The 12,700-nt window shown below is 51.7% G+C and overlaps 1 protein-coding gene across 2 annotated transcripts in view; it reads right to left on the bottom strand.

The window, feature by feature from the left end:
- C2CD2 (C2 calcium dependent domain containing 2) overlaps nt 1-2,993 on the bottom strand; it is a 31,965-nt gene extending 28,972 nt beyond the window's left edge. The window contains exons 1-2 of one of the 2 annotated variants that reach the window (XM_039553159.1): nt 2,585-2,993; nt 521-619 (exon numbers count right to left, since the gene is read on the bottom strand). In XM_039553159.1, the coding sequence (XP_039409093.1) occupies nt 521-619; nt 2,585-2,872 (387 nt within the window). In that variant the 5' untranslated portion in view covers nt 2,873-2,993. The remainder of the gene's footprint in view (nt 1-520; nt 620-2,584) is intronic. The other variant, XM_039553155.1, reaches the window with a different exon arrangement.
- Between the last annotated feature and the right edge of the window lie 9,707 nt (nt 2,994-12,700).

The raw sequence follows: 12,700 nt of genomic DNA, 5'->3' as shown, positions 1-12,700 counted from the left end.
CAAATACAGGGTCCAGCAGAGTCAAGACTTCACCCTCAGGACTTTGCACCTGTTCCACTGATCCTTACTCAGCTCCCACTTAGGAAGCAAACCTATCATCAGCCACACAAACAGCAAGAGGCAGACAAAGATGTTTGCCTGTCCCAGAAGAGAAATTTCTTTCTTCTCTTTGAAGTTCCCACTGCACATTTCAGCAATAGGATGGGGAACCATCATCAGGACTGTGGAGGTGGGGGAGAAGGCTGCTCCATGAGCTCATTGGGGACGTAGCTATAAACTTGGCATAACCCTGGTTATTGTGCATTTGGTGGAAGCCCTGGAGTACATTCTGCTCATGACTTGCTAAAGAAGTGAATCCACGCAGAGAGCTTGCACAGGTTCATTAGAGAGGAAGCCTCTTTCCTGCCTTGACAAACGCAGGTCAAGGGTACAGATCTATTGACAAATAAAACTTCCACTGATGCTAACAAAACATTTCCTGACCCAAAGTACACTGAAAGGCAACAAATCCAAAGTTTACCTTCTCTCCAGCTGACTTTACAACACTAGTAACTTCTTTAACTGCTAGCTCAAGTGGTTCTGCTGGGTCATCTTCCTCAAATGTGAGCAACTCTGAATCCTAAGAAAGAAGAAAAAAAAGAAGCACCATTAGGTGACGAACCCATCACTTGAAAACAAGTGATAAAAATGCACTGCCAGTCAAGTTCCTGGAATTGCAAATGTATGTCAAAACTTCCATGTATTAATTGCATGACACCTCACTACATAATACAGGGTAGAGCCTGAAAACATATACTTAGGACATAACTATGGGCCTAATCATAACTCATCTTTCCCTGTAGTAGAATATCAAGGTACACAGTGCAGAGCCAAGTCCATGAACAGCAACAGGGTTCAGTGAAACTGCTGTTCTTCAGCAAAGATTTATCAGTGCTGTAGTTTGAAAAGGTCTGTTTGGTTTGGCCTAACAGTATGGCTGCAGTAGGCGATGCCAAAACTAAGAAACCCCAAATATCATCTTGCAGAGGTGAGGAAAGAAGCCTTCCCCTGCCCAGCCCTCCTCACCAGTGACGGCAGACAGTGATGACAGCCACTCAGTCTTCACACAGACAGTAAGGAGAAGGCAGCCTTTGGGCATTGAGGTCATACTTTCAGAAGCATCAGCACTGCATTCTCCACCTGCTACCCACACTGAGCACTCAGCCCCACTTCCCTCATCACCCGAGGTTGTTTTGCACGCAGGAATTTCATTAGCTCCGTGCTGCTGACATTGTTTTGGGAGGCTGACAGTGGGAGCAATGCCACGCCGCAGAGCCAGGCGCTCAACTCCCGGCTCCAGCTGCTCACCCAGGCAGGGAGGGTGTGCGCGTCCCTGTCCGAGGGGCTTTGCCCTCTGGTCAGGGATGGGAAGCTGCCACTTGTGTCTGGTTACTTTCAGTTCCCAGCACCTGTGCCCAAGCTGTCTGGACCCTTCTCTTCCACAAGTGAAGGGCAAACCTTCATTTCTTAGCACAACCCACTCTTTTCTCTACTGCACCATGCAATTTGAAAGGGCGGACAAAATATTTTCTTTCCGCTGCCCAACTTACAATGATATTTGGAAAGTGTTAATTTTTATTTCTTATCTTTCACACACACATGTTGCCCCACTCTTCCTTCTTCCCCAGGCTGCTCCCTGACACATAAGAAGGAACCTCTTAGGTCTAAGAGGCACGCAAATTCAGAGACCCGGGGACATGCCACTTCCTAGACAGTTTATCCTCAGCATTTTGCACTGACATGACAAGGGTTCAGTCCTCAGGACAAGGAAATCAGCTTGCCACAGCCTCACCTAACCTCCTCACCTCTTAGACCGGGGCATACCATTACACACTAACGAGCAGGATGCCATACTGCACCTTTTTCAGGAAGGGCAGGTTGGGATGAGAAGGAATGCCACGTTTTGTGCATCCTCCCTGACCCGCGTTACAGGCAAACTGACCAAACCCTGAGCATCACACCCACCATCCAGCGGGCTCGGAGGACACCAGCCCTTGGAGTTACACCACACACACGCGGGTTCAGCAGGGCCTGAGGCATCGTGGGGGAAGCCCAGCTCTGGGAATTATTTGCCGAAGGACGGGCCGCAGGCCCAGGCCAGGAAGTTTCCATTGTTTCCTCCTCCCCACGCCCGAACAATGCTATCGGCAGAGCGAGCCCCGGCCAGGGGGCTGCGGGGGTCGGGGTTTTCCTTCTTCCCCATCCTTCCCTCCTCCCATGCGTGCGCCCACTCCGTGCCTCTGGCCAGCTTCCTCCTGCAAATCCCTGCCAAGCAGCCACCAAACACACACGTGTAAATATACAAACACACACACGGAGGGGCAGGAACACACCCGGTATATCCCTGCAGCAAGTCCCGGCGTCCCTACAGCCTACTCCTGGCGGCGGGGAGCGCCCGGAGCCGCGTCCCGGCGCGATGCCCCACGGCCGGGAGGCGCCGGCCCCATCCCGGCGGGCGCGGGGGAGCCGCCGCCGGGCATCCCCCGTCCCTTCCTTCCCTCCCTCCCTCCCGCCGCCCATCCATCACCTGCATCCCGGCACTCACCGCCCGCTCCGCCGCCTCGGCTCGGAGCGCCGCCACCCAGGCCCGCCGCCACTGCCGCCTCCAGCTGCCCCGCGACAGCGCCCAGGCCAGCACCGAGCCGCCCTCCTCCAGCAGCTCGTCCCGCTGTACCGGGGGAGCGGGGGCCGGCGGCGGCGGCGGGCGGCCCCTCCGCAGCGCCAGCAGCGCGTACTGCACCAGGTACACGGCCAGCGTGGCCAGCGCCGCCACGAAGAGGGCGACCAGCGCGCCCCAGCGCAGCTCGGCCAGCCCGCCCGGCAGCCACGCCATGGCTGACCATAATGGGGCCGCGACTCCGGACCCCTCCAAGGCGCGCCCCGCGGGGAGCGGCGGCCGCAGCCCCGCGCAACGCTAGCTCGACCCGCGGGCGCCGGCGCAGGGACCAGCGCTGCCCTGGGACGCGCCGCGCTGCCCCGCCCGCCCACGGCGCAGTCCCCGCCCCGGGGCGGCGAAGGGGGGGCCTGGCCCCGGACCACAGGGACGGTCCTGGCCACAGGCAGGGCTCCGGACCACAGGCGCGGCCCTGGAGTACAAGCACGGCCCCGGTGCCGGCTCTGGCTCCTGCCCAGCGCTGCCGGCGCGGGGGCGGTTGCCAGGCGGCAAACGGGGCTGGCGGGGTTGCTCGGCCCGCGCTGTCCTGCGCCTGGTGCCCCGGGGGCAGAAAGGGGTAGACGGGCTTGGGGTGGGCACCTGGTACCCCCAGGGGTCAGAGGGGCTTTGGATGAGCGTCTGGTGCCCCTGGGGAGATGACAAGTTCATGATGGGCTCCTGGTACCCTGGGGTAAAGGGAATAGAGAGGCTCGGGATGGGCACTTGGTAGCCTGGGGTAGAGAGAGTAAAGGGGCCCAGGGTGAGCTCCTTGTGCCGCCGAAGGTAGAGTTCAGGGTGGGCGCCTGGTGCCCCCGGGGTAAAACGACTCGGGATGGGCGTCTGGTGCCCGGGGCTTGGAGTTGGTGTCCGGTGCCTCGGAGGGTAGGGGGGACACGGAGAGGGCACCCAGCTCTCCGGGGATAGAGGGATTCGGTGTGGGTATGGAGCAGGTGCCTGCTCTGTTTCTTTCCTAATGTTTCTCTTTACCCGTGGCAGGTCTCAGCCAAAGACCCTCCCCTGATTTTTTTCCCAATCCACGTGCTAAAACATCCCTTGACTAAGTTATGAAGGCTGGTCGTGAAATGTCATTGTAAGACCTTGCTCCACTTGGCTTTCAGCCCCTTCAGAGCTTTTCCTTAAAGGGCAGGAACTTCTTTTCCTTGCTGGAAACTGGAATTCCAGACCATTGCAGTGTGTGTCATGGAGCACAGAGGGCAATTCCCGAGGCTTCCGGGGCGCTGTTTCTGCCGTGCCTCGCAGGGGAGCTGTGCAGGTGCAGGTGACAAGGTCCCGAAGCTGAGTGGGCTCCCAGAGCAAACAGCAAAGGCTTCTTTGCTGGACATTCCCAAGCACAGCCCCAGCTCGAAGCAGAGGGAAGAAGAAAAGGGAAGTGAGGAGCTGGCAGAACCCGGGAATGCTTGTGGCTGGAAGGGACCCTGCGCAGGTGTTAGGATCCCATGAGGGAGAGATGCCTCTGCCCGAATGAAAGTGCAAAGGAGACCATATGAGGACAACATACTGATTTTATTTAATATGGATTTTGTTTACCAAGAAAGAGGAGGTAGAGAGGTGGAAAGAAATAGGAAAGAGGTCAGTTGGAACTAGATGATCTTTAAGGCCCTCCCCTTCATTCTGTGATTCTAGATGTGTGGATGTGTATTTTAATTTGATATTATTATTTACTACTACAACTATTTAATATTATTATTATTATTTACTACTACTATTTCTTTTCTTCTTCTCATAATTATTATTCTTGTTCCTTTTCCTATTCTTGTTCTTATTTACTACTACTATTTCTTCATCTTATTCTTCATCTTATTCTTGTTTTTGTTTGGGGGTTTGGGTTTTTTTTGTTTGTTTTTTGGGAGTGGGGAGGTTGTGGTCTTTTTTTCTTACTACTGATGTTTCGTAAATTCAACCTTCACCGTTTTGGAAGAATCATTTAAGTCACAGTCATGCAGTGATGTCTCTAGAGAAACACCTCCCATCTGTGCCCATTCCTTGTGGATACAATCCCAAAGGACCAGCATGTAATCCTTTCAGGATGAGAGGAAATGGCCTTCCATTCCCCCGGGAGAGGTTCACATTAAATATTAGAACAAGTCTTCCCTGACACAGTGGTCAGGTATTGGAAGAAGTTGCCTAGGGAGGTGGTGGAGTTGCTGTCTCTGGAAGTGTTGAAGTTGTCTGGATGGGATATCTGGGGACATGGTGGTGCTGGGGGGCCAGTGGGACTGTACGACCATCAAGGTTTCTTCCCACCTTGATGATTCTCTGGGATTCACCCCTGAGCCACCCGGCACCAAGTGTCCCCCATGGGTGCTGCTTTGGGGGCTGGCCACACCGCTAACTTTTGGTCTTGGGGAGATGCCCTTGGGGTGATGCAAAGCAGCTGGGGATTGCTCAGCCTGGATGGGCACGTCTAGGCAAAGGCAGCCCGTGTGGCTCCCTCAGGATGTTGGGCAGGCTCCAGGCCAGCCACCACCTGTGGGGCCCGGCCTGGCGCGGGCAGCGGTCACTGATTGTCCGGCCGTGGCCTCAGGCGGGGGCAGCGGAGCAGCGCCCGCAGCGCCCGCAGCGCCCGCCTGAAGCGGGACGGGCGATTCTTGGGGGCCGCCGGCCGCTGCCCGAGGGCTCCCGGCTGGGAAAAGCACAGAAAGCAGCTGAGCGAGGCAGGCACCGGGCTCTCTGTCCCTGCCTCTGGCACCTGCTCCTCGAAGGCAGGAGAAGCTGCGTGTCCTCTGAGGAGCCCTTGGGCTGCCAGGTGGGGAGGTGAGGCCCAGAGCAGCACTTGGTGGCACAGTTCAGCTGCCCCACGCTCAACCCAGGCCTCCTGAGGGACAGGCACTGGGAGCCCATCTTCTGCAAAAGCTCCCAGTCTCTGCTCTCTGTCTTCTTCTTCACTCAGCTCAAAAAAGCTCAGTTTGTCCCACACCTCCTCCTCCTGCAGCAGGGGCTTGACCCCATTGCTGTGGACGCTGACATGTTCCCAACTGCTGTGTGCAAGCTCTTTGTCGCTGTCATCTTCCCAACTGGACTGCACGGACGGTCTGTTACCATTCCCTTTGGACAACTCCTGGCCAATGGAGCCTTCCTCTTTGGAAAGCTCTTGGCCAACAGAGTCTTCCCAGTCAGACAGTTCTGAGGAGCTACTGACTTCTCCCTGGGACAGCCCTTGCTCCAAGCATTCTTCCCAGTTGGAGAGTTCTCAGTAGCTAAGGGCTTCTCCCTGGGACAGCTCCTGCTCACTGTGCTCGTCCCAGTTGGAGAGTTCTCCAGAGCTACTGACATCTCCTTGGGAGAGCTCTTGCTCAAGAGACTCTTCCCAGTTGGAGACCTCTTAGTAGCTCCTAACATCCCCCACTGGGAAAGCTCGTGATCCCTCTCTGATTCCCATTCTTCCTCCACGTTGACAAAGGCCCCCTCCTCCTCAGTCTCTGACAGGGGCAGGACTGAGCCACCTGCTGCCCCCACCAAGTGCCCACTGAGGGCCTGGTCTTCTGGCCAGCTGGGCAAGGGGCTGGGTGGCTGGGAGTTGGGGTTCACTTTGTCCTACTCCAGCTCTGTCGTGCTCTAGTGCAGAAAGATCCCGGGAGCTGCTTCCTCCTGAGAGATGCCCCGGGGCTCTTGAATGGCCTCCCCAAGGACACAGACAGTGGATCCAGCTCACCCTCAGCACCTTTGCAGGGCACGGGAAGCTGAGCAGGGCAGGGGCACCACGGAAGGCGGGGGCCGTGCACAGGGACCTGGGCAAGCTTCACAAGAGGGACCACGAGAACCTCACGAGGTTCAACGAGGCCGGGGCCAGGTCCTGCACCTGGCCTGGGGCAATCCCCGAGCCCCAGGTGAAGGTGGGAAGAGACCTTCAAATGTCTCCGTTTAGCGCTGCCTCCCCGGCCGCTCCCAGCACCTCCAGACCAGCGCTTGCTTGGGCCCGGGGCTTTGCCCTGCCCGTCCCCGCTTCCAGCAGGGCTGGCCCGAGCGGAGCACCCGCAGCCTTTGCCTCTGCCCCACAGCCCCTCCGGTGGGGAATGTCCCTGCAGCCTCAAGGGCCGGGGAAAGCCCAGGGCCGAAGAGTCTCTGCCCTGCAGGCCCCGCTTGTTCGGGGCTGAGCAACAGCTGGAGCCCGGCACTCGCTGGTAGCAGCGGGGGCGAGCCCCGCGCTGGACGGAAAAGGGGGCTCAGGGCTGAGGGCGATGGGCCGAGGCCCTTCCCGCTGTGTCCCGGGGCCAGAGCCCGGGCCGGGCTCGGTCCCTGCTGCCCCAAGGGCGCTGCCCAGGGCTCCCCGCCCGCCGGGGCCGGGCCGGCGCTGAGGGGCGGCCGCCGCCCGCTCCGGCCCCTTGTCCCGGGGCCCAGCTCGAGCAGGGCCACCCAGAGCCGCTCGTGCAGGACCACGGCCACACTGATGGCTTTGGAACATCTCCTTGGGCTCTGCAGCCTCTCTGAGCAGCCCGTTCCAGTGCTTGCTCACCCTCCCAGTGAAAAACTGCTTTTCCTCCTGCTCAGAGGGAACCGCCTGCGTTTCAGTTTGTGCCCTTTGTGTCTTGTTCTGTCTCTTGGACACCAGAGCCAAGAGCCTGGCTCTGTCCTCTTGGCACCCTCCCTTCAGGCATTTCTATACCCTGATCAAGCCCCCCATGGACTTCTGTAGCCTCTCCTCCCCAGTTCCCTCAGCCTTTCTTCCTCTGAGAGATGCTCCAGCCTGTGAATCATCTTCATGGCCTTTCAGTGGCCGCTCTGCAGTGGAGACACAGCACTTCAGGAGTGGCCTCACCATTGCTGAAGAGAGGACTCCTTCCTCAGCCTGCCAACAACATCCCTAACACTCAAGTATTTTCCTTGTGCACCTGTGTACTCGGAATAGCCCATGTGAACATTCAGGATCTTACCCATGAAAGCATAGCTCTGGGGATGTGATTAATAAAGCAATTAGTTTTTCATATCTCCGTGAACTTTGAGCATGGGAACTGATGTGCTCCTAGTCTCTGCTCTGTGCTGGTTTTTTATAAAGGAACTTGTGTACTTCCCAAATTCCAGATTTCCTTTTAATTTGCAAGAATATATCTATCTCTGTCAGTGATGGCTGCAAAGCAAGTTTTGAAAACGTAAAGTGAGGGAGATTGATATAGAGATGACTTCACAATGGTTGTGGAACAAGGGAGTTATAAATGCATCATTCGTCGGGGTTACCTCACATCTGGTTTTGGTTCTTTGAAGTATGAATTTTGTTCACCGTTTCACTCCATGTTGGAGAAGCAAAAAGAAAACTGCAGACCTGGAGCTTTCTCTGACCTAGAGTGATGTCAGAGTAGTTCTAAAATGTTTTGCTGGTAGAGCTACCCAAGGCACACGAACGACTAAGAAACATCTCACCTGTCAGCTAGTGCTGCCACGTTCTGCATCTGCTCTGGACGCTCTTTTTCACCCCATAGACAGAATCAGGGCAGAATTTTAGGATCTTGACTATGGGTTTGAGGTTTCAGATTTTTTGCAGGTGGGTGGAATGGTGGCTTAGACTTTACACAGATAAATGTGTATGACAGGGTGGGACATAGCAGGGCGTACACTCTGATTTAGTGTCTGGAAAGTGTTGGATCTGAGATTACCCGGAGTCTCCTCTTACAGAAATAAGCATCATAGCTTATAGTTGTTCATAGCTATTTAATTAATTTAATCATAGTTATTTAGTAAATTTCATTTTTAAAGCTGTGAACACAACAATTTAGGAAAAAAAGAGTATATTCAGTCACTGCAATTACAGTAACAAATACAAAACCAAATACACCGGAAAGAGATAAAATCAATACAAACTTTTCCCATTAATTCTCTGCCTCTGAACTCTAGAGTCTATTTTCTACACCTGAAAGGAAGAGAAGGTTCACAAGAAGCCATACATGCAGTCTAACATGAAGTTTGAAACAAGTGCTTGGTCAGGAGAGTGGAACAGTGTAAAATATGCTTAGTTCATAAAAACTACACTTTGGCCAGCAGAGCTTTGCAGCAGCATCCCAAGACTCTGTGTGATGCCACCTTTACCTGTGAGGTGGCTCTAACCATGTTTTTATAGAGATTTTATAGCCTCAGCCTGACGCGGTACCACTGCACACTCCTCACTGACAGCTCTGCTGACAGAGGCAGACCTGGTAATCTTCATTCCTGAAAGGTGATCCCTCAGCTTGTTACTCCTCAGGGAAGAGGGGACCATTTCCCCTTTCGCATGTAGCATTTCAGCCTTTCCCCCAGAGACAGGAAACAGCCCTGTCCTTCTGCCTGCTGACTGTGGCAGGTTTGCTCAGGAGTTGTGGGGCCAGGAGAGGCACAAGCCCAAAGCCAGAACGTGGGTGCCCCATTTGGTCCTGCCCTCACGTGCCCTGTCCAGTCTGTTTTCTGTAGCCCCTTTCTAGGTGAGACTCAGCACGTGTGACACATCCCATCCCTTGTGAGTCAGCACTGTGAGTCTTTGTGACAGCTGTCTGAGGAGGAGGGTGACGGGCGTGCAAAGATGTGGCACAGTGGCCAGGTGGGATGCCCAGAGAAGCCTCTTTGGAAGGTGGTCAGCAGCCTGGCACCAAGGACATGCCTCCAAGCAAGCTTCCACAACCTGGAGCTGGTGTGGGGATGAGGAGGCTGGTGCACGTCTGGCTCTTGATCTGGAATAACCCTCTCAACTCGTGTCTTCCAGAGAACATCCTCTTAATGAAGAGTCTTGCTCCATACAAAAAAAGCTCAGAGGTGATGACATCATTGGACTTGCACTTCAGCTAACTGCTCTTATTTTCAGTTCATTTGCAAAATCAGGAGACATCTGATCTATCCAAACACCAATCTCTGTAGAAGAAAATGTAACATGTCCACCATGACCTCATAGCAGTAAAACTGCAATTCATTTAAGGTCATTTAGCTCTTCTTTGCCCAAATGCCTACATCTCTTAATTGCTTAAGAAGACACACTGCCAGCAGCTGAGTGTTTCATTAGATCAGAAATTAGCTTTGCTATTAAAATACAGGCCTGGTCCTAAAAATGTCTGGAAAAAAACAACCATGCCCCATGAATATAATTGTTGACAAATTGGCTAAGTTTCAAAGCGAACGGGTCACAATGTTTTATTTCATCCAATCATAGTTTTGAATTATGTATTTAGATATAAAGCGAAGCTGCAGAGCCATGTTTCAAATCTATTAGAATTGACCCAAGTTGGTTCACCCTGGGTACTTGTACTCGCTTTTGAAACCCTTTGTGCACTAAAAATGCAGTCTATCACAGGGTCATGGTTTAACCCCAAAACCAGAACACAAGGAAAAAGAACAATGTATGAAAACAGACAAATAATGGCACCGTGGTGTTTGTATCAATCCCATCCCACCAGTATTCCACTCACTAATTTTGCAAGTGTCATAAATTATAAGTGTCATTGTTTTGTCATATTTTAACAATTACATTTTTTCCTGTAGGATTGCACTTTTCCCTTTCTCCAAATCTGGCTTCAAACTGAAAGAGAGCAGGTTTAGATTATATTTTAGGAAGAAATTCTTCCCTGTGAGGGTGGGCAGGCCCTGGCACAGGGTGCCCAGAGAAGCTGTGGCTGCCCCTGGATCCCTGGCAGTGTCCGAGGCCAGGTTGGTTGGGGCTTGGAGCAACCTGGGACAGTGGAAGGTGTCCCTGCCCATGGCAGGGACTGGAACTGGATGAGCTTCAAGGTCCCTCCCAACCCAAACCATTCTGTGATTCCATATCTGGTAATTAATCTATTCCTGAGCAGTCACAATTTTGCAAAAGGGACAAAGGCTAACAAGAAACATTTTGCCTGGAATGTATCTGGCACTGCAATGGAAAAAGGAAAAATATTTTTGGGGCTATTATTTTTTCTATGATGATGACTCTTCAAAAATATATTGACCAAAACTTCAGTGAAATACCCCAAGTTTTTAGAAACTAAAACACGCCAAGCTGCTGCTTTATTTATTTATTTTTTTTTACCTCCTATATTTCACTGCTGGATCCGGTTCTTTTCTCTCCACCAGAGAGCGCCAGGATCCCCAGAGGTGCTGATGCTGGGACTTCCAGGAATGTGCGCTTCTCCCGGGCAGTACAAACACTTGTGTGCTCCTCAGACAGATGCTCGAGGGCACTCAGACCGGCTGGCTTTGGGAATGTGGGACGTCAGAAAGAAGAAAGGACTTGGTAAGTAGGAAAAGACATCTTCATGTTTTAGACTGAGAGCAGCAGCACTTCAAGGAATTTTGTAGGAAACCAACAGGCTTTGAAAAATGCCCTCCTCCAGAAGAACAGTGAAAATGCTCCGATGCAGCTGGACAGTTAGAAAATCCAAGGACCTGTGCATATATAGAGAGAGGGCTTCACCTTCAGTGTGAATGCTTTTGAGGTCGCTGTGATGGTGCAGTCTTTTGTTTCTAGCTCCTCCTTGATGCCTGTACACAGCATTAGAGGCACAGAATAGATTATAGGATCATCTCCATAAAACAAAAGTTTTATGTGATTCTGCCTCTCTTAAGCCTTGTAGTAAATACTTGGTAAAAAATACCCAATTTCAAATCTCATTTTAGTATGTGTGAATCCCCTCTAGACATAGAATTTGGTGTTTTTACAGGTTTTTTTCCTCAGGATTTTAAAAAATGCATTTACATGCCTTTATATACCTCTGTCAAATTTCTCCTGAAACAAATAACCTGAATGTCAGCTAACAAAGCAAAGTTTTCTTCTCGTGGCATTTGGCTGCTCAGAAGATTGATGAGTAAAGAAGCAGCAGCAGCAAATATTGCACAGCTGTCATTGTCACATCTGGGGAAGCCCTCAGGATTGCAGTCTTCAAAGCCTGTTCCAGAGCACCAAAACTTCCCCCAGTGCAAGACTGTAGAGGAAATATTATTAAATATCTTTTGGGTAGATTTTTCCCTTGAACTATTTCATAGACTTTATAGCATAAACTAATGGATGACAAGAGTAACTGATGTAGTTTCTGTCAGCCAAAAAGGGTTAGAGGTGTCACACCCCAGGAACACCTCATTCATTAGGGAAGAAAGTAGTAAGTGGGAACCAGAAAGAGCCATATTAATCACAAATGACACCTTAAAATAGAGGCTGTTCTTTTTCTTGCTGTTGTTTTTGGCAGGCTCGCAGCGTGTTCTCTTCTGTATCTTACATTCTTCTGCTGTTGTCATCGTACTTTCTTGGGCCTCTTCTTCTGGCTCATTGCCCTTTGTTCCTTCAGCCACCTGCCTGCAGAGCCTGCAAACCTCAGCATGGTCTCTTCCTTCCAGCAGAAGCATCCCTGGATGTCAGTAATCCCAGCAGGTCTTGTTTCTAACACCAGTGGACTTCACTGAGAGATGCACGTGGCTGGGTGAGAGCCTGAGCCCTCAACCACCAGCTCAAGCTGATGACTACAACCAGAGCTCCATGACACTGAAGAGCTGAATCCATCCCAGATCCTGGACTGACATGACATTAATAAATTGTTAAGGGTTTATCAAAACTGCAAAGGCAATTTAAAGCAAATTCTTTGTCAGCAGAAATTGACTTTCAATGTACTCTTTCAACACATGTAAAATGAAAAGGAAATAGAAGTTGTATATGTTGCTTCATTGCAGCCAACACCTTGAAAATTTTTATTGCCAGAGTATTTCAGGACTGGAAACAGAAATATTATCCACGTTGGTCTAATAGTAGGGATGCTCCTGTTAGTGTTTGTATACTGAGTGATAGATGGAGATATCATATGAATGGAAAAGTAAACATTACTGGATTTGTTTGCAGACCAACTGTCTTAGAAGGGGACAGCTGGAATTAGAACAAAAATAACCACAAAAAAACAGGTGCAATGCTCATGGCATTATCAGTAACTTTTTATCATTTTGGTTTGTTTCTTGAGTTTTATGTCAAACACAGGCTGTATGGTCTCTGGCGTATTTTCTGTGAACCATTCAAGCAGAGGTCAGTCTGTGCTGGAACAGTGACGGAGAGAGGGCTGCATGTCAATATTAACT

The sequence above is a fragment of the Corvus cornix genome, chromosome 1 (assembly GCF_000738735.6).
Source record: "Corvus cornix cornix isolate S_Up_H32 chromosome 1, ASM73873v5, whole genome shotgun sequence".
Taxonomy (NCBI): Eukaryota; Metazoa; Chordata; class Aves; order Passeriformes; family Corvidae; genus Corvus; species Corvus cornix.
This window is presented reverse-complemented; position numbering and strand designations above follow the sequence as displayed.